Genomic DNA, 20,264 nt, shown 5'->3' with positions numbered 1-20,264 from the left:
TTTCTTAAGAGTTCTGAAACTCCATAAAGTTATGTTTAATTAAGTTTAATTAGTGAGGACTGAAACAAACTGTTGCAGTAATAATTTGGAAGGAGTTTTAATACCTCTGGTGTGTGTGGTGTCCCTCCCCATGCCCAGGGAGGCATGGCTGCAGTGTGTGCCCTTTGCTGGATCTTAATCCAATGAGTGTGTTGGGGAATGGAGTCACATAATTTGTACATAATCTTGTTTTACTTTTCTGAAGCTTTGCAATTGAAATATCAGTAAAGTATTGGAAGAGCTGTGCCATTGGGCAGCATACAAAGTTAAAATTTGGCTGTATCACTGTGCCTTGTAATAAGATACCACAAAAAATGCTAATAAAATAGAAGTGTTCATTATTGCTGCCTTGTGTTGTGACTGTCAGTATTGGTAAAGAGAGTTCAGTAACCAAAACTGATGGATAAGTACTAAATTTTGCTAATTTATTGATTTTCTATGTAACTGGTAGGATATTAATAGATATTGCAATAACAATAACGGCTGTAGAACCATTTCACCTATACAGAAATACATATATATCTTTCACAATAAATATTCATGTTCCTTAAATAACATTTAAAAAAGAGATGCCTGACTACAGCAAGTGTACAAAATTGTACAAATTGCTCAATTTACAAATGTCTACAGTAATATTTTGATGTGTTAAGAAAATCCCAATCAGCTGACCTTCTGAATTCCCAATATTTGAAAATATTGAACTGGTAAAGAATAAACTAGTGTTGCCAGCAGTGGTGTGTTTTATTGATATGTTTGTGGGAATTTCTTAATCCATCCTGAAATTATTTTCAATCAGAAGATTTTGGCAGTCTGTTCCAATTAAAGAATTTTCTGTACTGGAAATTAGAAGTCAATTATGAAAATTATTTTTGAGTTGTTAATTTACATAACCTTAATTGTATTAATTCCCTTTGAAAGGCTAAAGCAGATATTTATAATACTTTGATTGATTAGCAGTGTATTTGTGTTAGAATTGCTACTGGTAAGATGCTGCTGCAACTGTGGTCCTGAGGAGTTCTCTCCCCGATAAACATTTTAGAAAACAAAGTTTATTTCACTGGAGAGGAAAGTCATCACATCTTTGCTACCTCCACAGGCAGTACTGTAGCATCTCCTTTCCACACTCTGTAAAAAATGGGAGTTTAGATTGTTTAACTTAATTACTGGTGTGGTCCATTCTCTAAAGAAACAGGCTTTCATTGGTTTTTTCTTTGTTTAGTCTGTCAAAGTAGTGCCTGGGTGTAGACTAAGGAACTGTGGGTTTTTCTCAGAAGTCACAGAATGTCAGCAGTAAGAGGCTTCCTGTTTTCAGGCAGGTGTTGGGCCTATGTGGTCTGGCTCAGGTGGAATCTTCTTCCAGCTGCTTGCCAGCCTCTATTGCAGGTGTTGGCTTGCAGCTGTGCCCTGTCTGCTCGGGCTCAGAGTCTGGAAATAGAGTGCTGGTGTGGGTACAGTTGGGAAGGGGTGTAGTGTTATCATCTCTTCTCGTGCCTCTGCTGCAGGAGTTGGGAGGAGAGGAGCCAGCATATCCCCATGTGCTGAACCTTCTTGTCTGGTGAACAAGAGTGGCAGAGTGGCAGGTCCATCTAGGGGCAGAGCTGACAGCAGCATCGAGTCACGTGTTTGTGAAGGCGAAGATGTGGGGGGCTTTACCCACACTCAGGCACTGTGATTTCCTCAGTACAGAAAAGCCAGTAAAATATACAGGTCCCTCAGGTTGAGGGCCCCTCAACCTGCCTGCACCCGGCTCATTCCTGAGCAGGTGCTGAGGAAGGTGTTTGACTGGTGACTTTAGCTCTTGGGCAGGGTCACCCAGTGCTAAGGCAGGTGCTTTAGGGACCCTCAGTGACATGAAGATATTGTCATTGCAATCAAAACTTTGACCTGAGTCCTCTGCCGGTGGGGTGGGCACTGCTGATGCCCTTGGCCCTGTGCAGGGCCTTTGAATGCAGGACTCTCTCAGCCCGTGGACAGCGCCCAGCCACCCCCTGCACTGAGGGGCCCTTCCAAAGGAGCTCTGGGGACGTGGTCACCCACCCTGGGGAAGTGACAGGGGACTGTGGTGAGGAGCAGGAGCAGCCTTGCTGGGAGTGCAGGGAAATGGCTGTGCTGTGGCAATGATGCAGTTTGCCTCTCAGGGCTGGCAGGTGGGTGAGGTGTCTACCATATCTGACAGTGTCAGGAGTCTGTGACCTGACTTGCCTGTTAAAATAATTTTATATTATTATTTCTGCACAAGATTCATTTGAACTTTTGAGGACTGAGGAAAGGTGTGGTGCTTAGAAACCACAGTATGCAATAGTATGTGGCTGCTGCCCTGGTCTCTGCCTGTGACCAGTGGGAAATACTTGCAGAAAGCACATAGAAATAGAGTGATTATACCATCAGTTTGTCCTGGCTTGCCCTTCTGGTTTATACTACTACATGTTTTGGAGGCTTCTAAGACTGAGGTAGTGCTTGTACCTATCTGTTTAACTGTTCTTCCTGGTTTTCCATGACTTCATCTATTTATTTTTTACCAATTCCTGTGTTTCACCTCTGCAATATCCTGGGGCAGTAAGCGTAGAATATTCCAAAGTAATATAGCAGCTAATATGATTTCTGTGGTGTGAAACCAAGGGGAAACTCAGCTTGGTCTAGTTGAGGAACTCAGTTGTTCCCATCAAATCACAACCAAGTTCCATTTAGTCCATTCTACATTGTAGATGCTCAAATGAACTTTGTATCCTGCTATTGCCTAAAGTGCTTTCACTGCCTCAGTCCTACACAATCTCCAATTTCCTCTTCATTAGTAACAGCCTCTTGCAGAAATTAAATATCCACAGCAAAAGTGAGACTGAGAAAACAACCCTTTTGGTGTACAGTGTTGCTGGAACTTACTGAATCAGAATGAGCTGCCATAATAGCAGGAACATGAATAGTCATTTCAGCAACAAATGAAAGATAGAATAAGATGGGGGTTTTGATTTGTTTCTTCTTGGTACTGGAGAAAATTGCTGTGATCTGTTCATATCTGGATCCCAGTCAGCCGTTTTGGCTATATGTAATTTTGGGGCATAACTAATGCAGTGTGAACACTTGGGTACTTTACATGTTATACAGGAATCAACTACAAAGAGTGTTGTCTTTGTTACTGGAGTGAATCTTCTATATGCTTGGGACAAGTAAAAAGCAAATTGTCTGTTGTAAAAACTTTGTACGGCCATGGAAAGGAAACATGCTCCACATGGAAAAAGACAGCAAGTTTTCTACCAAATTATTTAAGGGGTTTTGTGTGTCTCTGAAATGTGTCTTGGTAAATATGAGCTGACACATTTCTAGCAACCAAATTATAAATGAGTGGAAGACCTGAAAATGTCAGTTTCTTCCTTTTAGAAGCACTTGAGGATTTTTCTTTCCTTCTCCTTCATACATTCGTTTCTTCCCTTGGGCAAATGAGTTTGCTTAAACGTTTGTTTCAGTATACTGTTTTTCATAGGATATAATTGTTGACACTTCCTGGAAGTGTCAGAGGAGATTTGATGTACTAATATATTCATAGGAGAGAGCATATGTATACCTTAAAATAACAGAGAGAGAGATAAAAAGTAGTAAATCAATCCTTTAAACTTGTTTCTGTGTGTATCTTGATGTTGCCTAACCAGTTGTGTGTGTTGTGGTATTTCTCATGATTAGCTGGGAAAACAATAGGATAATCTGAAGGAGTGCAGAAAAAGTAAAATAAATGAGCACCTTAGGCAAAGTGTTTGCCATTTAAATGGCAGAACTGTGTCACGTCAGGTGGTGGAGTAGGGAAAACTGCTACTCTTACCTCCTCTGCTTTTGGAGAGGACTCTGGAGTGCAAAGCATCCCAGAGTTGAGAACATCATATCTTCTATTTAGTTGTAATTGTATTTTGGTTTGTTTTCCCAGAGCTGTAACATGCTTAACTGTTTTCCTGGAACTTTAATACAATTTACACCTAGCTACATGTGTGTGAGTCAATTCTTGATGAGGCTGCATAATCACAGTCTGATCACTTTATATTAGTAGAGAACAAAAGGATAATTGTTGTTCAAGACTAGGTTAACAGAGGCAAAAAATAATTATTGTGGTGTTTTTATCATTTTCATGGCCACACTGGTGTGACCTTGGACAGCAGACTTCGGAGCCTTCCCATGTGCCTGGAGTGGTGTAGGAGCCACTGACTGAGTGACAGTTCTCAGAAACTTGTACCTGGTCCAGGCTTGCAGGGCAGGATGGGAGGAAGGGGCAGATATGTGGTGGGTAGAGAAGTGCTGGGTGTAGGTGTGTGTGTGTGCTGTGCTGGACCATGAAACTCATCCTTAGAGAGACACAGGTTGGACAGCTAGGGAGACCTCATGCTGTGTCATTGTGCTGGATGGATCTTGTCCTTGGAATGCAGTTATTATATTCTTACAAATAAAACGTGCATCTGCTCGCTCAGAGCAACTTCTGTGGTTGTGTTACCTTTGTGCAGCATGTCAGTCAGTAGCACTAAAATTTTTTAGACTTAATAACACCCTCTACCCCCAAGAATTAAATGCTGTTCTGTGTTTTTAAACGTGTTCATCTCTAAGTGTTTTGAAATAATGTAAAATGCCCACTAATAGTAGCATGCTAACTCTGAGAAATGTGTGTCAGCACAGGGCAGTGCTGAAGCATATACTTAAGTCATATTGAAGTCAATGTATCTAAACACAAATGCCTGTGCTTTCTGGAATCTGTGTGTTTGTTGTTAGTTGTTCTGAAATAAGATCATTAATTTTGTACTTTAAAGGAAGTATAAGCTTTTGGGTTTTTTTAAAAGAGGGAAGTTTGGAAATACTTTATATAAACTACATTATATTTTGTTTTGATAGCTGATTGCCATTTATGATGAACAAGAAGCTCCCCGTAAGATTGATGGCACCAATGGGAATTTGACAGACAGAAACAGCCCAGACTCCTTTGAGGCAGAGGTAGCAACTCAGCTGGCTGCCTTTCAGCCCATTGGTGAGATTGAAGTGACTCCTTCTGCCCTAAAACTGGGTATGTATATCTTGTATGGTTTTTTTCTTTCATTTTTCTTTATCTCTGTATGTCTGTAATTTGATTTTATATATTTTAAGATTTTTTTTAGCATCCCATTGTTTGCCTTGCAGTTCAATGAGGGGCATTGAGGGGAAGCCATATGGGGAGTGTCTGAGGTCACTTGGTCTGTTCAGCCTGGGAAATGGGAGACTGAGAGAGACCTCATTGTGGTCTAAAGCTTTCTTGTGAGGGGACATGGACAGCCAGGCACTGATCTCTCTGGTGATCAGTGACAGGACCCAAGAAAATGACATGAAGCTGAGTCAGGAGAGGTTTAACTTGGATATTAGAAAAAGGTTCTTCACCCAGAGGGTGGTTGGGAATTTGAACACGTTCCCCAGCACCAAACCTGAGTTCAAGAAGCATTTGGACAACTCTCCTTAGCATACTCTTGGGGGTGTCCTGTGCTGGGCCAGGAGTTGCTGACAATCTATCATAGTACTCTGAAAGAGTACAAGATGAAACCTTTGATAAGTATTTTCAAATACCACAGCCACTGGAAAAAAACACAGGGTTTTTTTTGAGGAACCTGAGTTCAGTGAGTGTAAAACTGCTATATGCAAGTACTTTGACCAGTTAGCTGAGCTAGTGCCCTGTTTTGGGTGTGAGAGGTGGGAAGAGGGATATGCTGGTTGCAAACACTTCAGCTCTTTGCCTTTGAAGACGTTGCACAGCCGGGCCCACTTGCCTTTCTGACTTTCAAGTGAGCAGAGTGTGATTAGGAAAGGCTGATGCTTAATTCCCTCTTACATCAGAGGGTACTGCATGAACTGCTGCAACTCTGGTGCCCTGTGTTGTTCAAGTGTGCCTGGATGGCCAGGAGTTGAGACTGGTTTCCAGTTGCAAACAACTGGAGTCTTGTATGTTCCACACAAAGCAGTTTGAAAAACTTTCTTGGATTGAGAGTAGGCTGAGCTGTCACCTAAGTACTTTCAAAATAGAAGCTTTCAAAACTAGAATGAAGGTGAAAGCTGTGACTGTCTGCCTGTAAAGCAAATGAATGTTGCTCAGGAGAGCCTGCTCTGCATCCCACCAGTGCCCATTGGCCAGCTCAGCCCGTGTTCCTGAGCGCTCCTGGCAGTCTCCAAGTGCTGTGCACTAAAATCTGAGTGTAAGCAGCTGGGGAAATGGCAGAAGTTCTATCTCTGCTGTGCTACTCTCACGGAGTAGTCTGATTACTACTTGAGAAATGGAATGTTCACTTGTCTATTTTAATTACATTTTTAAAGGAAAAAGCTAATTAAAAAAAGCAGTGAACTAAAATAAAATTTCAACTCAAGTTCACTGGATGAAGCTGTATAACTTAACTTCTAACAGAAGTCTGTGCTCATTTTTGTGCCTACTGTAGAAAATTCTAAAATTCAAGCTGCATGAGAATTTTTAGAGTAAAATTTGTGTTAATGGATTGTATCTGTTTTTTTCCATATTCTAAAACAGAAAAATATTTTTCCATATTTAATGACACACAAGAATTTCTCATAACTCATATCTTGAGACAAGACTTATTATTCACATAACTTGCATGTATTTGTCTGTGTTTGCATGAGATATGGAATAGCTTGTAGCTTAAGGTTCAGTGGTTAAAAGTTTTACCACTTAATTTTTTGCATATTTTTAAATTGTGCTGTTACCACATTTTAGCATGTTTCAGAAAGTAGAGATTGTTTTCCAAGTACCTCTGAGCACTACTTAAAAAAAAAAGTGTTTAATCTTGCATACTGTTGTTACAGAAGTTGAGGTTTGGAGAGAGGAGTTCTTCACACAATTTCATGTAAAGAAGTTAAGTGCTCAAGCTCTTGAGCTCTTCAGTAAGCTACCACATAGTTAATTTCCTAGTGGTTATGAAATCCTACTGAAGAGCATAAAGGAGATGTAATATAATGTGGAAAGAGCAGTCAGGGTTCTATTTTTGTTTTCAGTGCAATGCTAATATATATTTGAAGTTAAAATGATGCTTGCTTCTTAAAATAAGAGATCATGAATGTAGTGGGTTTGTCTCCTCAGTTCTGTTTCAGATTGGTTTATTTCACAGGGTAAGTGAAAGATTTTCTACCTGTTAGTCCTGTAACTTAGTTTGTACCCTGAAATGTAGTTGTTTTCTCTTCTGGATTTTACTTCATGGTTTACAATTCTTTGGACATAATTTTTGCCTTTGTCTTGTGTGCAAGTGCCTGGTCCTTAAATTATATGACTGTTTCCATTAGAGGCAAATTGAAAAGTAAATGAAGAAATAGAAGGACAATTTGGTTGCATCAATATCATTGATGCATGAACCACAGTAGTCTGGCTTCCTGTCTGATTATTGAATTGACTCCCACTTGCTAGCAGAAATAAATAATATTAATTTATAAAGCTATTCTTATTTTGAGAGCAAGGATGTGATTGAATATATATGTAGGAAAGAAGTGTTGCTTTCCACGGTTGAGCTGTGCTTCAAGAACTGTCATGCACTTACCTTTCTGAGTATTTTTCCAGAATGCTTTTAGGAGGGAAATGCATCATTATGTGAATTCTCAGATTGTGGAATAATTTTGCCTGTCAATTTCTGTTGGATATTTTATATTTTATGAAATCAAATCCATGTTTTTATATAGAAACAATACCTGGCTAATGATCTGCTTGTGTAATACTTAGTGCTTGGTGCTTAATAAGCACGTGAAACCAAACACTGCTATTGTCAGACGTGAGACAATTGCCACTGGATTAGAGCAGACACATGAGATACTGCCTTAAAACATTTCTGTCTTTTATAAATTGTATATGTGACCTAGTTAGGTTAACTGTGTATTATACCAAATCTTAAAAACCCTTCTTGTTTAGATAGAGATGGCAATAATTTTAATTTTTGGTATTTTTATTGTATGGTTACTTCTTTGAGTGTGTTTTTCTGTTTGTTATTCTAGAAGAGCGATCAGCTTGACTGTTTGAAATCATAGATTTTCTATTATGTAGTTGTTGTTTAACCTTTATTTTTCCTTTTATCATCTGTAACTCTGAAAGTAAGCCAGAATAAAAACAATCTTATATTTGACTCAAAAGCTAAAAAACCCCTTATATTTTACATTGCTTTCATATATTGGCAAAAATTTAGAGCAAAAAAGTAAGCTTAATTTACTTGATATCAAATTACTTTCTTAGTATGTATTTCCTTAAAACAGTTCAGGAAATTATTCAGCTATTTATTTTCTTTTCTCTGAAATAAACACTGCTCTACTTTTAAAGCTAGCTTTGTTCCCAAACAAGTGTAATTGTGGGTTCTTATATTTAATTTAAGAAAAATGCAGGAACACTTCAAGTGTTCATGGACATGGCATCTTCTGCATCCATAACACGAGGTGAGGTGCAAACAGATTTAAGTGCCTCCCTCCCTGCCACACATCACTGGATTATCAGGTGCTGTTGCTGGGAGTGTCTTTTAATAGTGAAAAAGCGAAAATCCCAATTTGACAGAATCTGCACTCGGGTAAAGTAAACATTTCATGCTACAATACAAATGGTATAAAGCACCTGCTAATATATATGACAAAATTTAGAGAAGCACACAACTGTTTAATGTGTTCAGGCAGCTGTTTGAAACAGGGAAGAAATTGATCTACTGATTTTATTATTTCTGTAGATATGAGAGCATTGAGACAGTTGCTACGATGGCAGCAGAGCTTGTCTTATATTATTGTTTCTTGTGAGCAGAATTTGCCAGAGTACAATAATGATGTGGCCATGACAACAGTTTTCAAAGAATGATACAGGCAACTAAATGCTGAAATAGCTGAAGTACATTTGAAAAATGTATCGGAGACAAACTTGCACATCTCTAACCCCAAATACCATTGCAAATTCTTCACTGTCTTTTTTTGGTACCATGTTTCTGAATCATAAAACTGTGTATAGACAAAACCCTGCAATGAGCAGTGAAATCACAGTGTGTTGAATACTTTGTAGCTGCGCGACTTCAGCCCATGGTGAGTGTAAGGTGACACACATCCCAGGGAAAGAGATTGTGGCCCTTATTAACTGTCTTTTAATTTTCCGTGCACCTGTAAGCGTGCCAGTAGTGCTTCTGTTTCCCTTTTGCCCCTCGTAGTTTACTGTTGTTTTCTAGTGGTTTTCTCCACATGGTGGGTCATGGAACAGGAAGGGGGGACTTATTTTCATTATGTCAATTTGTTTTTTCCTTTTCAGTCCATATGGGCAGGAAGGAGAGAGCACTAATTTATTTATCAAGGATCCATTTTATGGACAAGTCACTCTGAGCTGGAAATGCCCTCATGACTGGCTTAGTGTTTTGTTTGCTTCATTTGGTAAATGATGGTTGACTACACACAAAATTAGTTGTTGCTTTTGTCTTGCTCATCTCTTTGGTGTTAAGTAGTCAGGATTTTGTCCGGAAGAAGACATGCAGCATTCAAAGATGCTTGTTGATTTTGAAAACTAAGGTATGGAAAAAGTAAAGTTAAAGTAGGCATCTCCATGATTTTTTTTTTTTTGGTCTGTTGCTTTATTTATTCTTTTTCCCTTTATTTGGGAATTGGTTTGAAGAATCTTAAGCTGTTTTCTGAGTACTGTCTGGAAGCAGAGACACTTAAATTACTTTGTTGGCTATTACAATAAAATTATGCTCTTAATCGATTGATAACTTTATTAGTGTAAACTAGTAACGTCATTTAAAGTTGAGACTAGATAAAGAAATAATTCCTTATAACAGTTATTGATAGCAGGTTAAAAAATACTCTTGTAAACTACAGGAGTTAACTTCTCCCTTTGCAAGCTTTCACAGTTGAATAGGGCAGTGTCTTGATTTTGCCATTGAAAGGTCTAACTTCAGTATTTCAAAATTTGCATGACTTTGTTTTATAGTAAATCCCTGACATTTTCTCCTTTTATAGGTACATGACTGCACATCTGATCAGTGTTCTAGGCAAGTGGAAGACTTAGGTGAAAATAATGGTTGGAATGACTGATTACAGTCTCTCTCCTAAAATAAGCTTACAAATGCTAATGGTAGTTGGAGTTAAAGCTACATGCAGGCACTTGTGCTTTTGGGCAGTCAGTTCTTTTGGTTCTGGACATTTAATGTAGTATCTTCTCAGTGAATATTTTCTCCCCCTGAAGACAGATTTCTGGGAATGTTTCAACCCACAGAACCGCTAGTTAGTGTGGGATAATAGGAGTAGTAGCCTAGAAGGTTTTCATTGTCCATTTTTGATGCAGTTGGTGGTGTTCTGGCTAGGTCTTTCTGACACTTGGGAAAGGTTATTTTGTACTCTTATGGAATTGCCTTGAAGGTACTTCAGACAGAATATACTCAACTAGCTTAATGTATTCCTGTGATTTTGGGGTTTTTCTAGTTTAAATTGTACTTCATGGAATTGTTTAGAACACTTTGATTTGCGCTATGTGTTTGGGTTGCTAGGTCAGTCAGCAGAGGTGCTTTCATTGGCAGTGTCTTAGTTTGAAGTCTAAGGGAATTGAAGGGAAGGTTTCTTCCCTGAGTTTTTGGAAGTTTCTGCCCTGATAGGCCTGTCAGGGATTAAATTGTTACCCCCAGGGTACGGATGTTGACAATTTCTGTGTAACTTCAGAGCTCGGAAGGAATTTCTTTTCTTTCTCATCCTCTTTGAAGTGGAAGCATTGTAACTAGGCTTGGGGGCATTTTAAACAACATTTATTTGATTAGTCCTCTTTCAAGTTGGAGTTGAGATACTACAGATATGCAGACTGTGTTTTTAAATACAGAGAAAACCACATTATTATGTATTTTTAAAATTTGTGAAAACATACAATGTGAAACTTTTAATCTGATAAACCAAATGTTGTTAATGCCTTATATATAGCATACAAGAGTAAGTCGGAAAGACCCTTTTTCTTGCATGAAAGCCATCCTTTTCTTCTTAATCTTGCAAGGTCAGTTAATTGGCTGAGCATTCTGATGTTTGTCAGTACATGGAGTGTACTGTACTCAAGTCACAATTCTCTCCTGTAAGATCTGGAAAAACTGACATTTTGAAATTGGTACATTTCAAAAGAAATGCAGTATGGAAGAACATGCTGTTTTCTGTGGATTGAGGGAATACTGCTGATTTCCTTAAGGAAATATGGCTGTGTTTTCTTTCAGTGCACTGAATGGCTCCTCTCCTGGTAATGATATCAAGTATTGTTCTCTGCTGTTAGCCATAGGCGTTGTGAGGATGACGCTGTACTTGATAGATTCTTCTCCTCTGTGGCATCCAGTGTAATCTGCTTTAAAAGAATTGTGATGATCAATTCAAGTCTACTTGCATTTCTAAAACAAATTGTTTCTGTTCTCAGGCAAGCTAAAGGTTTGAAGATAACTTTTCATTTCAGTCAGAGAGAAAGTCTGGTATATTTTGACCTCATGACTTAAGCTTAGTCTTATTTAGTTGTCCTTGATTTGTGGAAATGAGTTTTGCTTTATCTTTGTATTGCAGCAGAATAATGCATTAATGGTTTCTGTAAAGATGTATATAAAATTTCCATGTGTTTTTCTGTCTTTGAGCTGCCTGTTTACAAAAGAAGCCAGTCTTTCCTTCCTTTCACTGTACTCAGGAATTTAGTGCTGGGGTAGGTAATAAATTTATGTGCATAGTTTGTTACTAAAGTATCTCTTCTCTTTTTAATAGCCCTTCTTTCTCTGATTTCCCAAAAGATTGTTCCTCATCAATTATTCTGCCTGTCTCTATTCCCTTTGGACTTTGTTTAATATGCCTTACTATGGAGTAAGAGGGGTATCTCCATGAAAATATGTTAACTAGAGAGAAAAATATTTTTCCATCACATGTTAGATACTTTTGTGCAGTAGCTCTCTAGCTGGGATGTTGATTTCCGACCTTTTATTGCCTTGGGGAAGGATTTGGGGAAGGTAATGAATGGGACTTAAAATGATGGAATAAATTCCATTATAAAAGTCAATGGTGCTTTTTGACAAACTCTTTGTGATGTCAGTGCTTTTATTCAGATTTTGTCAGTTTTTTGGGATTTTGTGATGTTGCTGGTTTTGTTGGTGTTTTTGTAATATGATGCATAACTGGTTTTAGAGGTAGTATCTTTTAAAAAGAAAAAGACTAACCCATTTAGCTAAGTATTTGCAGCTGAGGGTTTTCAAAGGCTGTAGTGTGATATCATACTTTAAAACTGTAGTTCAGTCTTTGTCAGTACCCTTTAGTGCTGAGCAAGACAGAGGAGAGTATGTCTATAATTCTGTACAGTACTTGTGGTATATTAGCTCTGAGGCAATGGCAAAATGTGTATTTCAGGTAGAAAATGAGCCTGCTACGCCTGGCTGATGGATAGTTTTAAATTGTTCAAGTTAAAACAATTGAGACTCCAGCTAAAGGCCTGAAGGTATTAGATCAATAAAAAGTTATTATTCAATTTCCTCACCATGTAAAAACTTGAGTATCAAACACAACTATTGTTCAACAAATTGCAACGCAAAACAACCCTACGCTGATTTTCTTATGAAGCAGTCAACTAAACTATAAAACTTGATTTTAAACATGAAAGATTGATGAGTTATAATAGGATTAGACAAATTCACAGTACATGGCTCATCAGTGTCTTGAAATGTGGTCATCTAGATGCCACACAGATTTGGAAATATTTCAAAGGTGGTTTTTTGCAGCCTGGTAGGATACAACACTCTTAGGCTTTGTCCCTGAGTCTTTGCTACCACTGTTAGATTCAGGATACTGGGTGAGGTAGACCCAATACAGCTCCTCTTAGGTTCTTATTCCATGCAACCTCACAGAAAGTTTCAGGTTCAGGACGTTTCACTATTTTATCTTTGAAAATCGTCAGGAACAAGATTGAAATTTAAGACTACAACTAATTTACCATGACCAGAATAGAAAATAGTATCTGCAAGAGTAAGACACCTCTTTTTATGAAAACGTCAAAACAGAAAAGGTTCTTAATTTAAATTAGATATGTAAAACACCAGTCATATTTAATTATGAAGAAGTGTGTACTAATGCTGTGATTTGTGATCATCCTTTAAAATACAGTTAAAATACTCAAAAAATTTGCTTTGCAACTCTACTACTTGTGATAAAATGCTGCCAAAGTGATATTCAAGCTGTACAGTTGAGCTGCCAAAGTTTTAAAGAAAATTAAATCATTGAACCATGGAAAAGTGACTGCATAAGCACCTGTAACTGATGTTAGCTGAAGTGCTAAACCAGCTTTTGGCAGCATGGCCTCTTTTGCAGGTGCACAGAATATTTTCTTTGTGTCAGTTTATTCAACTAGTACAGTTCATTAAGTATTTCATTTGAAGTTGAGAAATGGGCTGGGAATTGAAATAGAAGAAATACTTATTTTCACCTTTCAATCTGTGAATAAAAATAAGGTGCGAGAGTCTAAGATCTATTAGTTTTAAAGTCTTATAGGATATAAGATGATTTACTTAAATTCAGTAACTACAGGTAATATGCTGCTTAAAAACCCAATGTCTTTATTAAGATGAATACTTCTTGCTGTGTTCAGCAAATTGGATGACTAAGACAACTTGTGTTTTAAGTATATCTGGAGTTCAGTTTCTTTTGACATCTGAATGCCATTGGAAGGACATTTAAAAATAACCAAACAAAGCAAAAACCAAAACAAAACTCCCGAACAAACAATCAAAATCAAAGCAAAACACCCTGTGTATATGTGTGTAGGGAAATTCTAATGGAGCACAACACTTTTTCCCCTCAAAATACTTATTGAAAAACATAGCATGTTTGAAGTGGCTGTAACTTTTAATCTTGTGTCTAAATATGGTAATCGTGGGATGTACATCAGTCAGTAGATGAAAAATACTGAGATTTATGAAGATGCTTCATTTGTACAAGAGTAAGAGAAAGCCTGGCCCATACTGGAAAATGCTAGAAACTTCACAAAACTCATGACCAGTTTGCCCAGCAAGGGAAGGAGTTGCACATTTTGCTTGAGTTTGAGTTGGGGGGGGGGGGGGGAAATCACAACTGCTTATTGTGAGGTGATCGATCCTTGCTCCAGGAATCTGCTGTAGCTCCCCCCCCTTTACCCAGTCTCTTCCATGTGGTACCTGTAGCCAGGATCCTGTGGAGCAGAGTCATGTTGTTCCCTGGACTGCAGTAAGTCTGGGTGCTTCCTGTCTGTCTGATGAGGAGCTGAAAATAGGAGCACTGTGTTGATAGAGGTGAGAAGATCCTGAATTACTCTGTATCTGGCATACCTTAAGTGACCTTAAGTGAAAGACAAGTATACCTGGTTAAGGTCCAACCTCAAGTCCTGTCCATCTGGAAGCTCTTTTGAGAAAAATGTTTAAATGGGAAGAAGGTACCAGAATTATTTGTACAGTCTCTGTAGGTGGATATGTGCTAGTGCCTTGAGAAGTGATTTACTTCTTATTGTATGGATGTGGATTTTTATCCTGAAAACAGGATTTATATGATTCAAATAATATGTGTAGGTGATTCTTACATGTCCATCTTGGAAACTGCCAAAGCTGTAAATAGAAATATTCCACAGTTGTTTCATTAGACCCTGATAACACCAAAGAAATTCAATTCTGGTCATAAAAACTGAGAGAACAGTTCTTGTGTTTCATAACTGAAACATCACTTAATACATTATAGCACATGCAACCAAGAGAAAACAATTTTTAAAAAATAACTGACACTGAAAAATATCACCCCACAACAATACCTGTTGAAGCCATTCCTGAATTTTACTTGTAGGCCATTGCTTTTGGTTTTTTTTGTAAGAAAAATTGCACCTCATTTGGAGTGATAAGGAAGACCTCTCTGCTGGGTTGACGTGTAAAAGACAGTTCTTGCTGGAACTGGTTTTTCACCTGTTTGTAGATTTAAGTCAATTGTCTTAACCGTGATGCCATCCTAGTTCATTAATCTTCTATCCATGGTAATTTAAGAAGTGTACTGTGCATTTTGGGAAGCACAGCTGTAGATTTGAAATTGTATAGATAGGTGCTATTATAAGCAATTTGAGTTAGCTTTAAACATAGAAGTCACATCATCATAGCACTGAATATTAAAAGAGAAAAAGCTGTGCAGTACCATCACAAGGTAGAACATACAAGCCTGTGTCAGCTACATTTGAACTACATGGCAGAGCCATCCATGATGCCGCAGGTGGTGGTAAGCAATATATCTGATGGTTTTACACACACTGATTTACACACACTGATTGCTTAGTGCTCTCAAAAAGTGCTGATTGGAAGAACTGTCTATATGCCTGTTAATGTGAAAATTGTCTGATAAAAAGGAGAAAAATAGGCACATATATTAATCTTTTATGCATTTAAATATAAATTAAAAGCTTGCTTGAAACTTTTTTCCCAGGGCCTGACCTGTTTCATGACAAGGCCAGTTTAAAAGCAATTTTGGCTTCTCAATATAAATGGTTGTTGTTTGTTTTGTGTCTGTTCAGAGCTCTGCTAGCCAAGAACTGTCCATGCTGAGGTGCAATTTTACATTTGTGTGTATATGCATATAGTATTTAGGTGTTTATTTCAACTGGCTTGAAATGTTGTGATTTGCTCAGATGGAGTTCTGAAAAAATATTTGGAGGCATCTGCAGGTAAGAAAATAATTTGTCTGTCTGTCCAGGCAGGGGTAATTTGGAAGCAAGGCAGCAGAGTAATTGTCATTGGTATGGCCTTCAGTAGCTGAGAGTTTGATATACACTTGATGGACAGCTCTTTGCCCATCATAGTCAGCATTTTTATATTCAGGAGCAGAATTTTAAATTATGGCTTTAACTGCCTAGGTGATTTATTGTAAATCTCTTTCTGCCCTCTTATAGAATTCTGTCCAAGTGTATCTTTAGTTTGGCTCTAGAGTAATCCTTCCCTGTTACCTAGAAAAACAAACCAACCAACCATGTTAGTTGTCACTGATGCAGCAGCACAATACACCTGTGCTTGTGTTTCCTGTGTTCCTTGGTTTGTCAGATTACCTAAAAGTCATCTGTGTTTGCATCCAAAGCATTGCTAAAATTTTAGTACATGATTTGACTGCATTATAGATAGATCAGCCTGCCAAAAATTGTCATGGGTGATAAAGTCTGGGTGTCTTCAGCATTTTTCAGCAACCTACAATCTAAATCTCAAAGAATAAAGGGATTTCAGGCTGGAGGCAGACTGTGTTTTCCTGAGCAAAGAGATAGAAGAGCAAATGAATGAAATGAAGGAAGGAAATGATAGGATAAAAGGATAATATTTTTTTGTGATATTGGTCATCTTGAGTGGTACTCAACTGTCTAAATGTAGGCCTGAAATCCGATGCTAGAACTCAGAGTCTGGAAACCCTGTAGAGCTTAGGGGGATCTCAGCAGGGGCAGCTGGAGTTCCAAAGTTCCCCATACCACGTTCGTCTCTGGAAATCCAGACCTTGCATGGTTTACCTGCAGTTGCACAGTATTCTTGAACACATCACTGCTGGCTTGTCAGGGTCCCCCGAACCTCAGATGCTGATTTTTGAACTATTGGAGGGCTTCGGTGAGGCAGAGCACACTGTCCTGGTCATGGTATGTGTTAATGTCTGTGTACAGCTTTTTGGGTGAACTTTAAATTACTAGCAAAACAAAGTAGGACAATTGGGTTACATCTGGTATGGAGATGTTTCTTCTGCCATTGTGTTATGAAAATTTTCACTTTCTAATTGTACACAAATGGCAGAAATCTGTCTTCTGTTTTTTTTTCTTCCCTAATGCAACCAATTTAAATCTAAGTGTGGTTTCTACCATATGCTTGTTTCAACCATATTTGCAGTTAAAAAAATATTTCCAAAACATAAGAGTTCAGGGGAAATACACTGTTAACCATGAGTCTGTGTAGATACTAATTTTTGAGGGTGATGCTAGCAAAAAGAAAAGATTGATCTACATAGGTTGAAAATAAGTGATAGACTTGAAACAAGGATAGCTGCAGGACTTTTTCCTCATCAACTTTATCTAAGAGTATGTGTTGTGAGTAAGGCTGACACATGTGCTTAGAAGGTGCTATGGTACCATAATAAAATAATAAAAGGTACTCTGCAAATTTTTACAGAATGGGAGGTTAAAGGCTGTCATTATGAGAAAAATTTTTGGACATGTGTTTCAGTTTTTGTTGTCTGCAAACTCCTGATGCAGTGCTGCAAGATGAGGATAACTAATTTTTAGAACTGAGTTCCTAAGTTTAAAATACGAAGTGCTACTCTGGCACAAAACAGTGGTGTTTATTAAAAAATGTGTTTCTATGATAAACTTGGTATGCAGGAAGGGGTTTCTTTCTCTCTCATCATGCAGGGAAAGATGGATTTTGTGTTTGAACTTACATTGGTTGGTATAAATGTTCAGCACAAATGTAAGAGCGTGAGTGGAATAATGTGGAAACACAGCCTGACTAAAGCAAAGCTATAAGGAAAAGGCAGCATTCCGTTTCCTGACAGAAGAAAACGGATGACAGAATCTCTTAAGAAAATGCATGTAATTTTCTACAGCACGTCTGTAATAAGCAGTATTGCTGATGGTTTTTCAGTACGTTTTGTTCATGCCTGAAGAAGATGAATGAATTCAAGGTATGTATGGATAGTGGATGTGGTCCAGCTCCTGAATCAGGCTCAGTCTGGGGCAGTAGATGTGGGGAGGTTTCTCTTTGGGAATGCAAGGGAGCATGCTTGCTTTCAAGAGACCTGAGTGTGCAGTGCAGAGGAGGTGGGGGAAGGCTGGAAAAAGAAAGGAACCTGTGGGAGAGGCAGGCGCAGGCTGGAACGCAGCGAGCAGCATGGAATGTGTTCATATGGCAGGGAGCAGCCGAGCCACACGGGAGATGAGGGGAGATGGAGCAGAGTTCATTAGCTCCAGGAGCTGCTGAGAATTGCTGTCTCATGAAAGGGAATAAGGGACTCTCTTGAAAAGGAGGGGCAGTACAGCTTCTTCTCATCTCTTTCATCCAGTCGTCCTCTTTGCCGTGGATTTTCTCCTATTAACAAGAACATTTAGGTTCAGTTTGTCTTTGTCTAATAAAAGGTTCCTTTTGTGTTTTTGTGGTGTGCACATGTAAGACAATAAAGGCCAGAGGGACTGTTTTGTATAATTTTAGCTAAAGTCTACAGCTGACTTGTTTCACAGAAATGTTATGATGTGTGATATTTCTGTACAAGAAATTATGTTACATGTCTGTAAATACATTTAAAAAATGAAGAAAATAGACACTGGCTTTGTCTTCAAGTAAAAAATGATCTGTAGGTCCCTAAAATTTACAGCCTACTGGGAAAAGAGAAAACATACATAATAGCCAAAAAATCCAGTTGTTTTTCTACAAGTAGGGAAGCATTCCAGATGATCACCATAAATTTCACTGTTTCATGGCAATAAGTAAAAATTTGCAGGAATAAAAAGAAAATAGCTGCAAGGCCATCTTCCCGAAGTGGAGAATAGTATTCTCTATAATCCTGCTGCTTCTGCAGACTTTGGTTTCAAAATTTAGACAGTTGTAAATTTTGTTTCTGTTTCTTTGGAAAACACTGACGAAAAAGCAAGTGAAAGGAGATCTTCTGAACTGAGGATGGGGAATGTGGTAAGAAGGAGGATCTTGAAGCAGTCACTACAGAGAGCAGACAGAAGAGCTGAAGGGGTGTGGTACGGAGACCTCTTCACCTGTTGTGTAGCTGTTGGAAGGTCCTGGAATAAGCAGGGGTCTTGTCTCCCAGCAGTCACAGGGTTGGGAGCCTTCATCTTTCTCTCAGCCAGAGAAATGAGGAATTAGTTGTAGAAGACAGCTCAGGAAAAAAGAAGAAATCTAATTTCAGAGTGTTGGCTTTGGGAGGAGGATGAACTTGATATAAATCATCTTTCTGTGTGGGATCATTTTCCACTCCCTTCCCATCTTTGTCCTCTTAAGTTGACTGTGGGGAATTTTTTGTACCCTCTTTGAGTTACTGTGGATTTCTCACCTTGGAAAAAAAGAGGACAGAAATGAGGAAGGGGGCTGGGATAATGACTTTGAAGAGTGTAAGAAAGTGTATGCCCATTGAGTTGTGCAAGTTTTACAAATAAAAGTACCAGTGCAAAGGGTTTTCAATAGTTTCTCTGCATTGTTCATGTTTGTCAAAAGGAGTTGGAGACCAGGTTGTGTTGAATCACACAGAAATGTTTGAGCATCTGTTTTCAAACTATTGTATTGAAGACAGACAAAAAATCGGATACAGGCCACCAGAAACTTCAGCCATACACAGAAAAACTTATTTTAAGGTATAGCTATTTATCTTGAAGAAGGCAGTGACTTTTATTTAGCTTTTGTACACCTTCATACCAGATAAGTCTAGCGGAGAAACAAATTTCTCCTCAGCTTCATGTGAAGAACAAGCATATTTGGGTGGAGAGATTTGGTTCATTTTGACCTATTGACACTTCTGGAAAATCACACAAAATTTGGTGATCAGTTCTTTTCTACCCAACCACCTTGTAAAAACATGGATAGCTCTTGGTACTAAGATGATAATCACCTGGCAGAAAAACCAATATTTACATTCTGATATTCAAGCATTCCCTTAATACCAGGACACAATTTTAAGTCTTACTTCTGCTTTTCTAACTGGTTTCCTGCAGAAGTGAGCAGAGAAGGGATTGCCTGCATATAAAAACTTGCTCACCACGAGGAAGGGTTAAGCACACTAGGTTCTCTGGTTGCCCCTCATCAACATGAAGTATTTATTCCAGCTGTATTGACAACGTTGTGCTGAAAGTGAATGTGGTAGAATCACTCCAGCTTTGTTAGCATCTAACAAGAAAACTGTTGCATTTTCAAACTTCTTTTCTAGATCTAGTAATTATGGCTGCCATCAGTCCCAGCCACTGTAATTAGTATTATAACTGACAGCTGTAATCTCAGTTTTGCTCACTTGATGGTACATGTGGTCACAGATACATGCAGCCGGTCATTTGGTTTTTTGAGGAGGTGCCTTTTTCTCCTGTTAGTCAGCCGTTTTTACCTAATTTAGGTAGCTCATGGGTGGAGGTCTATTACATCAGTGCATAAAAATGTTATTATTTCTTTAGCTAAATAAATCTGAAATGGTACAACTCTGTCAAATCTAGTAATTTAACAGGTGGATATTACCACAGATAAGCTTATATTTAAGTGCTGCACACTTCTCTTATT

At 38.4% G+C, this 20,264-nt stretch overlaps 1 protein-coding gene across 2 annotated transcripts in view; it reads left to right on the top strand.

Annotated features, from left to right (window-relative positions):
- Positions 1-20,264, top strand: part of PARD3B (par-3 family cell polarity regulator beta) — a 394,298-nt gene that overhangs the window by 112,245 nt on the left and 261,789 nt on the right. For both annotated transcript variants that reach the window (XM_036386687.1, XM_036386685.1), the window contains exon 3: positions 4,903-5,071. In XM_036386687.1, the coding sequence (XP_036242580.1) occupies positions 4,903-5,071 (169 nt within the window). The remainder of the gene's footprint in view (positions 1-4,902; positions 5,072-20,264) is intronic.

Source organism: Molothrus ater, chromosome 7, assembly GCF_012460135.2.
Source record: "Molothrus ater isolate BHLD 08-10-18 breed brown headed cowbird chromosome 7, BPBGC_Mater_1.1, whole genome shotgun sequence".
Taxonomy (NCBI): domain Eukaryota; kingdom Metazoa; phylum Chordata; class Aves; order Passeriformes; family Icteridae; genus Molothrus; species Molothrus ater.
Note: the sequence above shows the minus strand (reverse complement) of the source record. Positions and strands in the feature narration are given on the sequence as shown.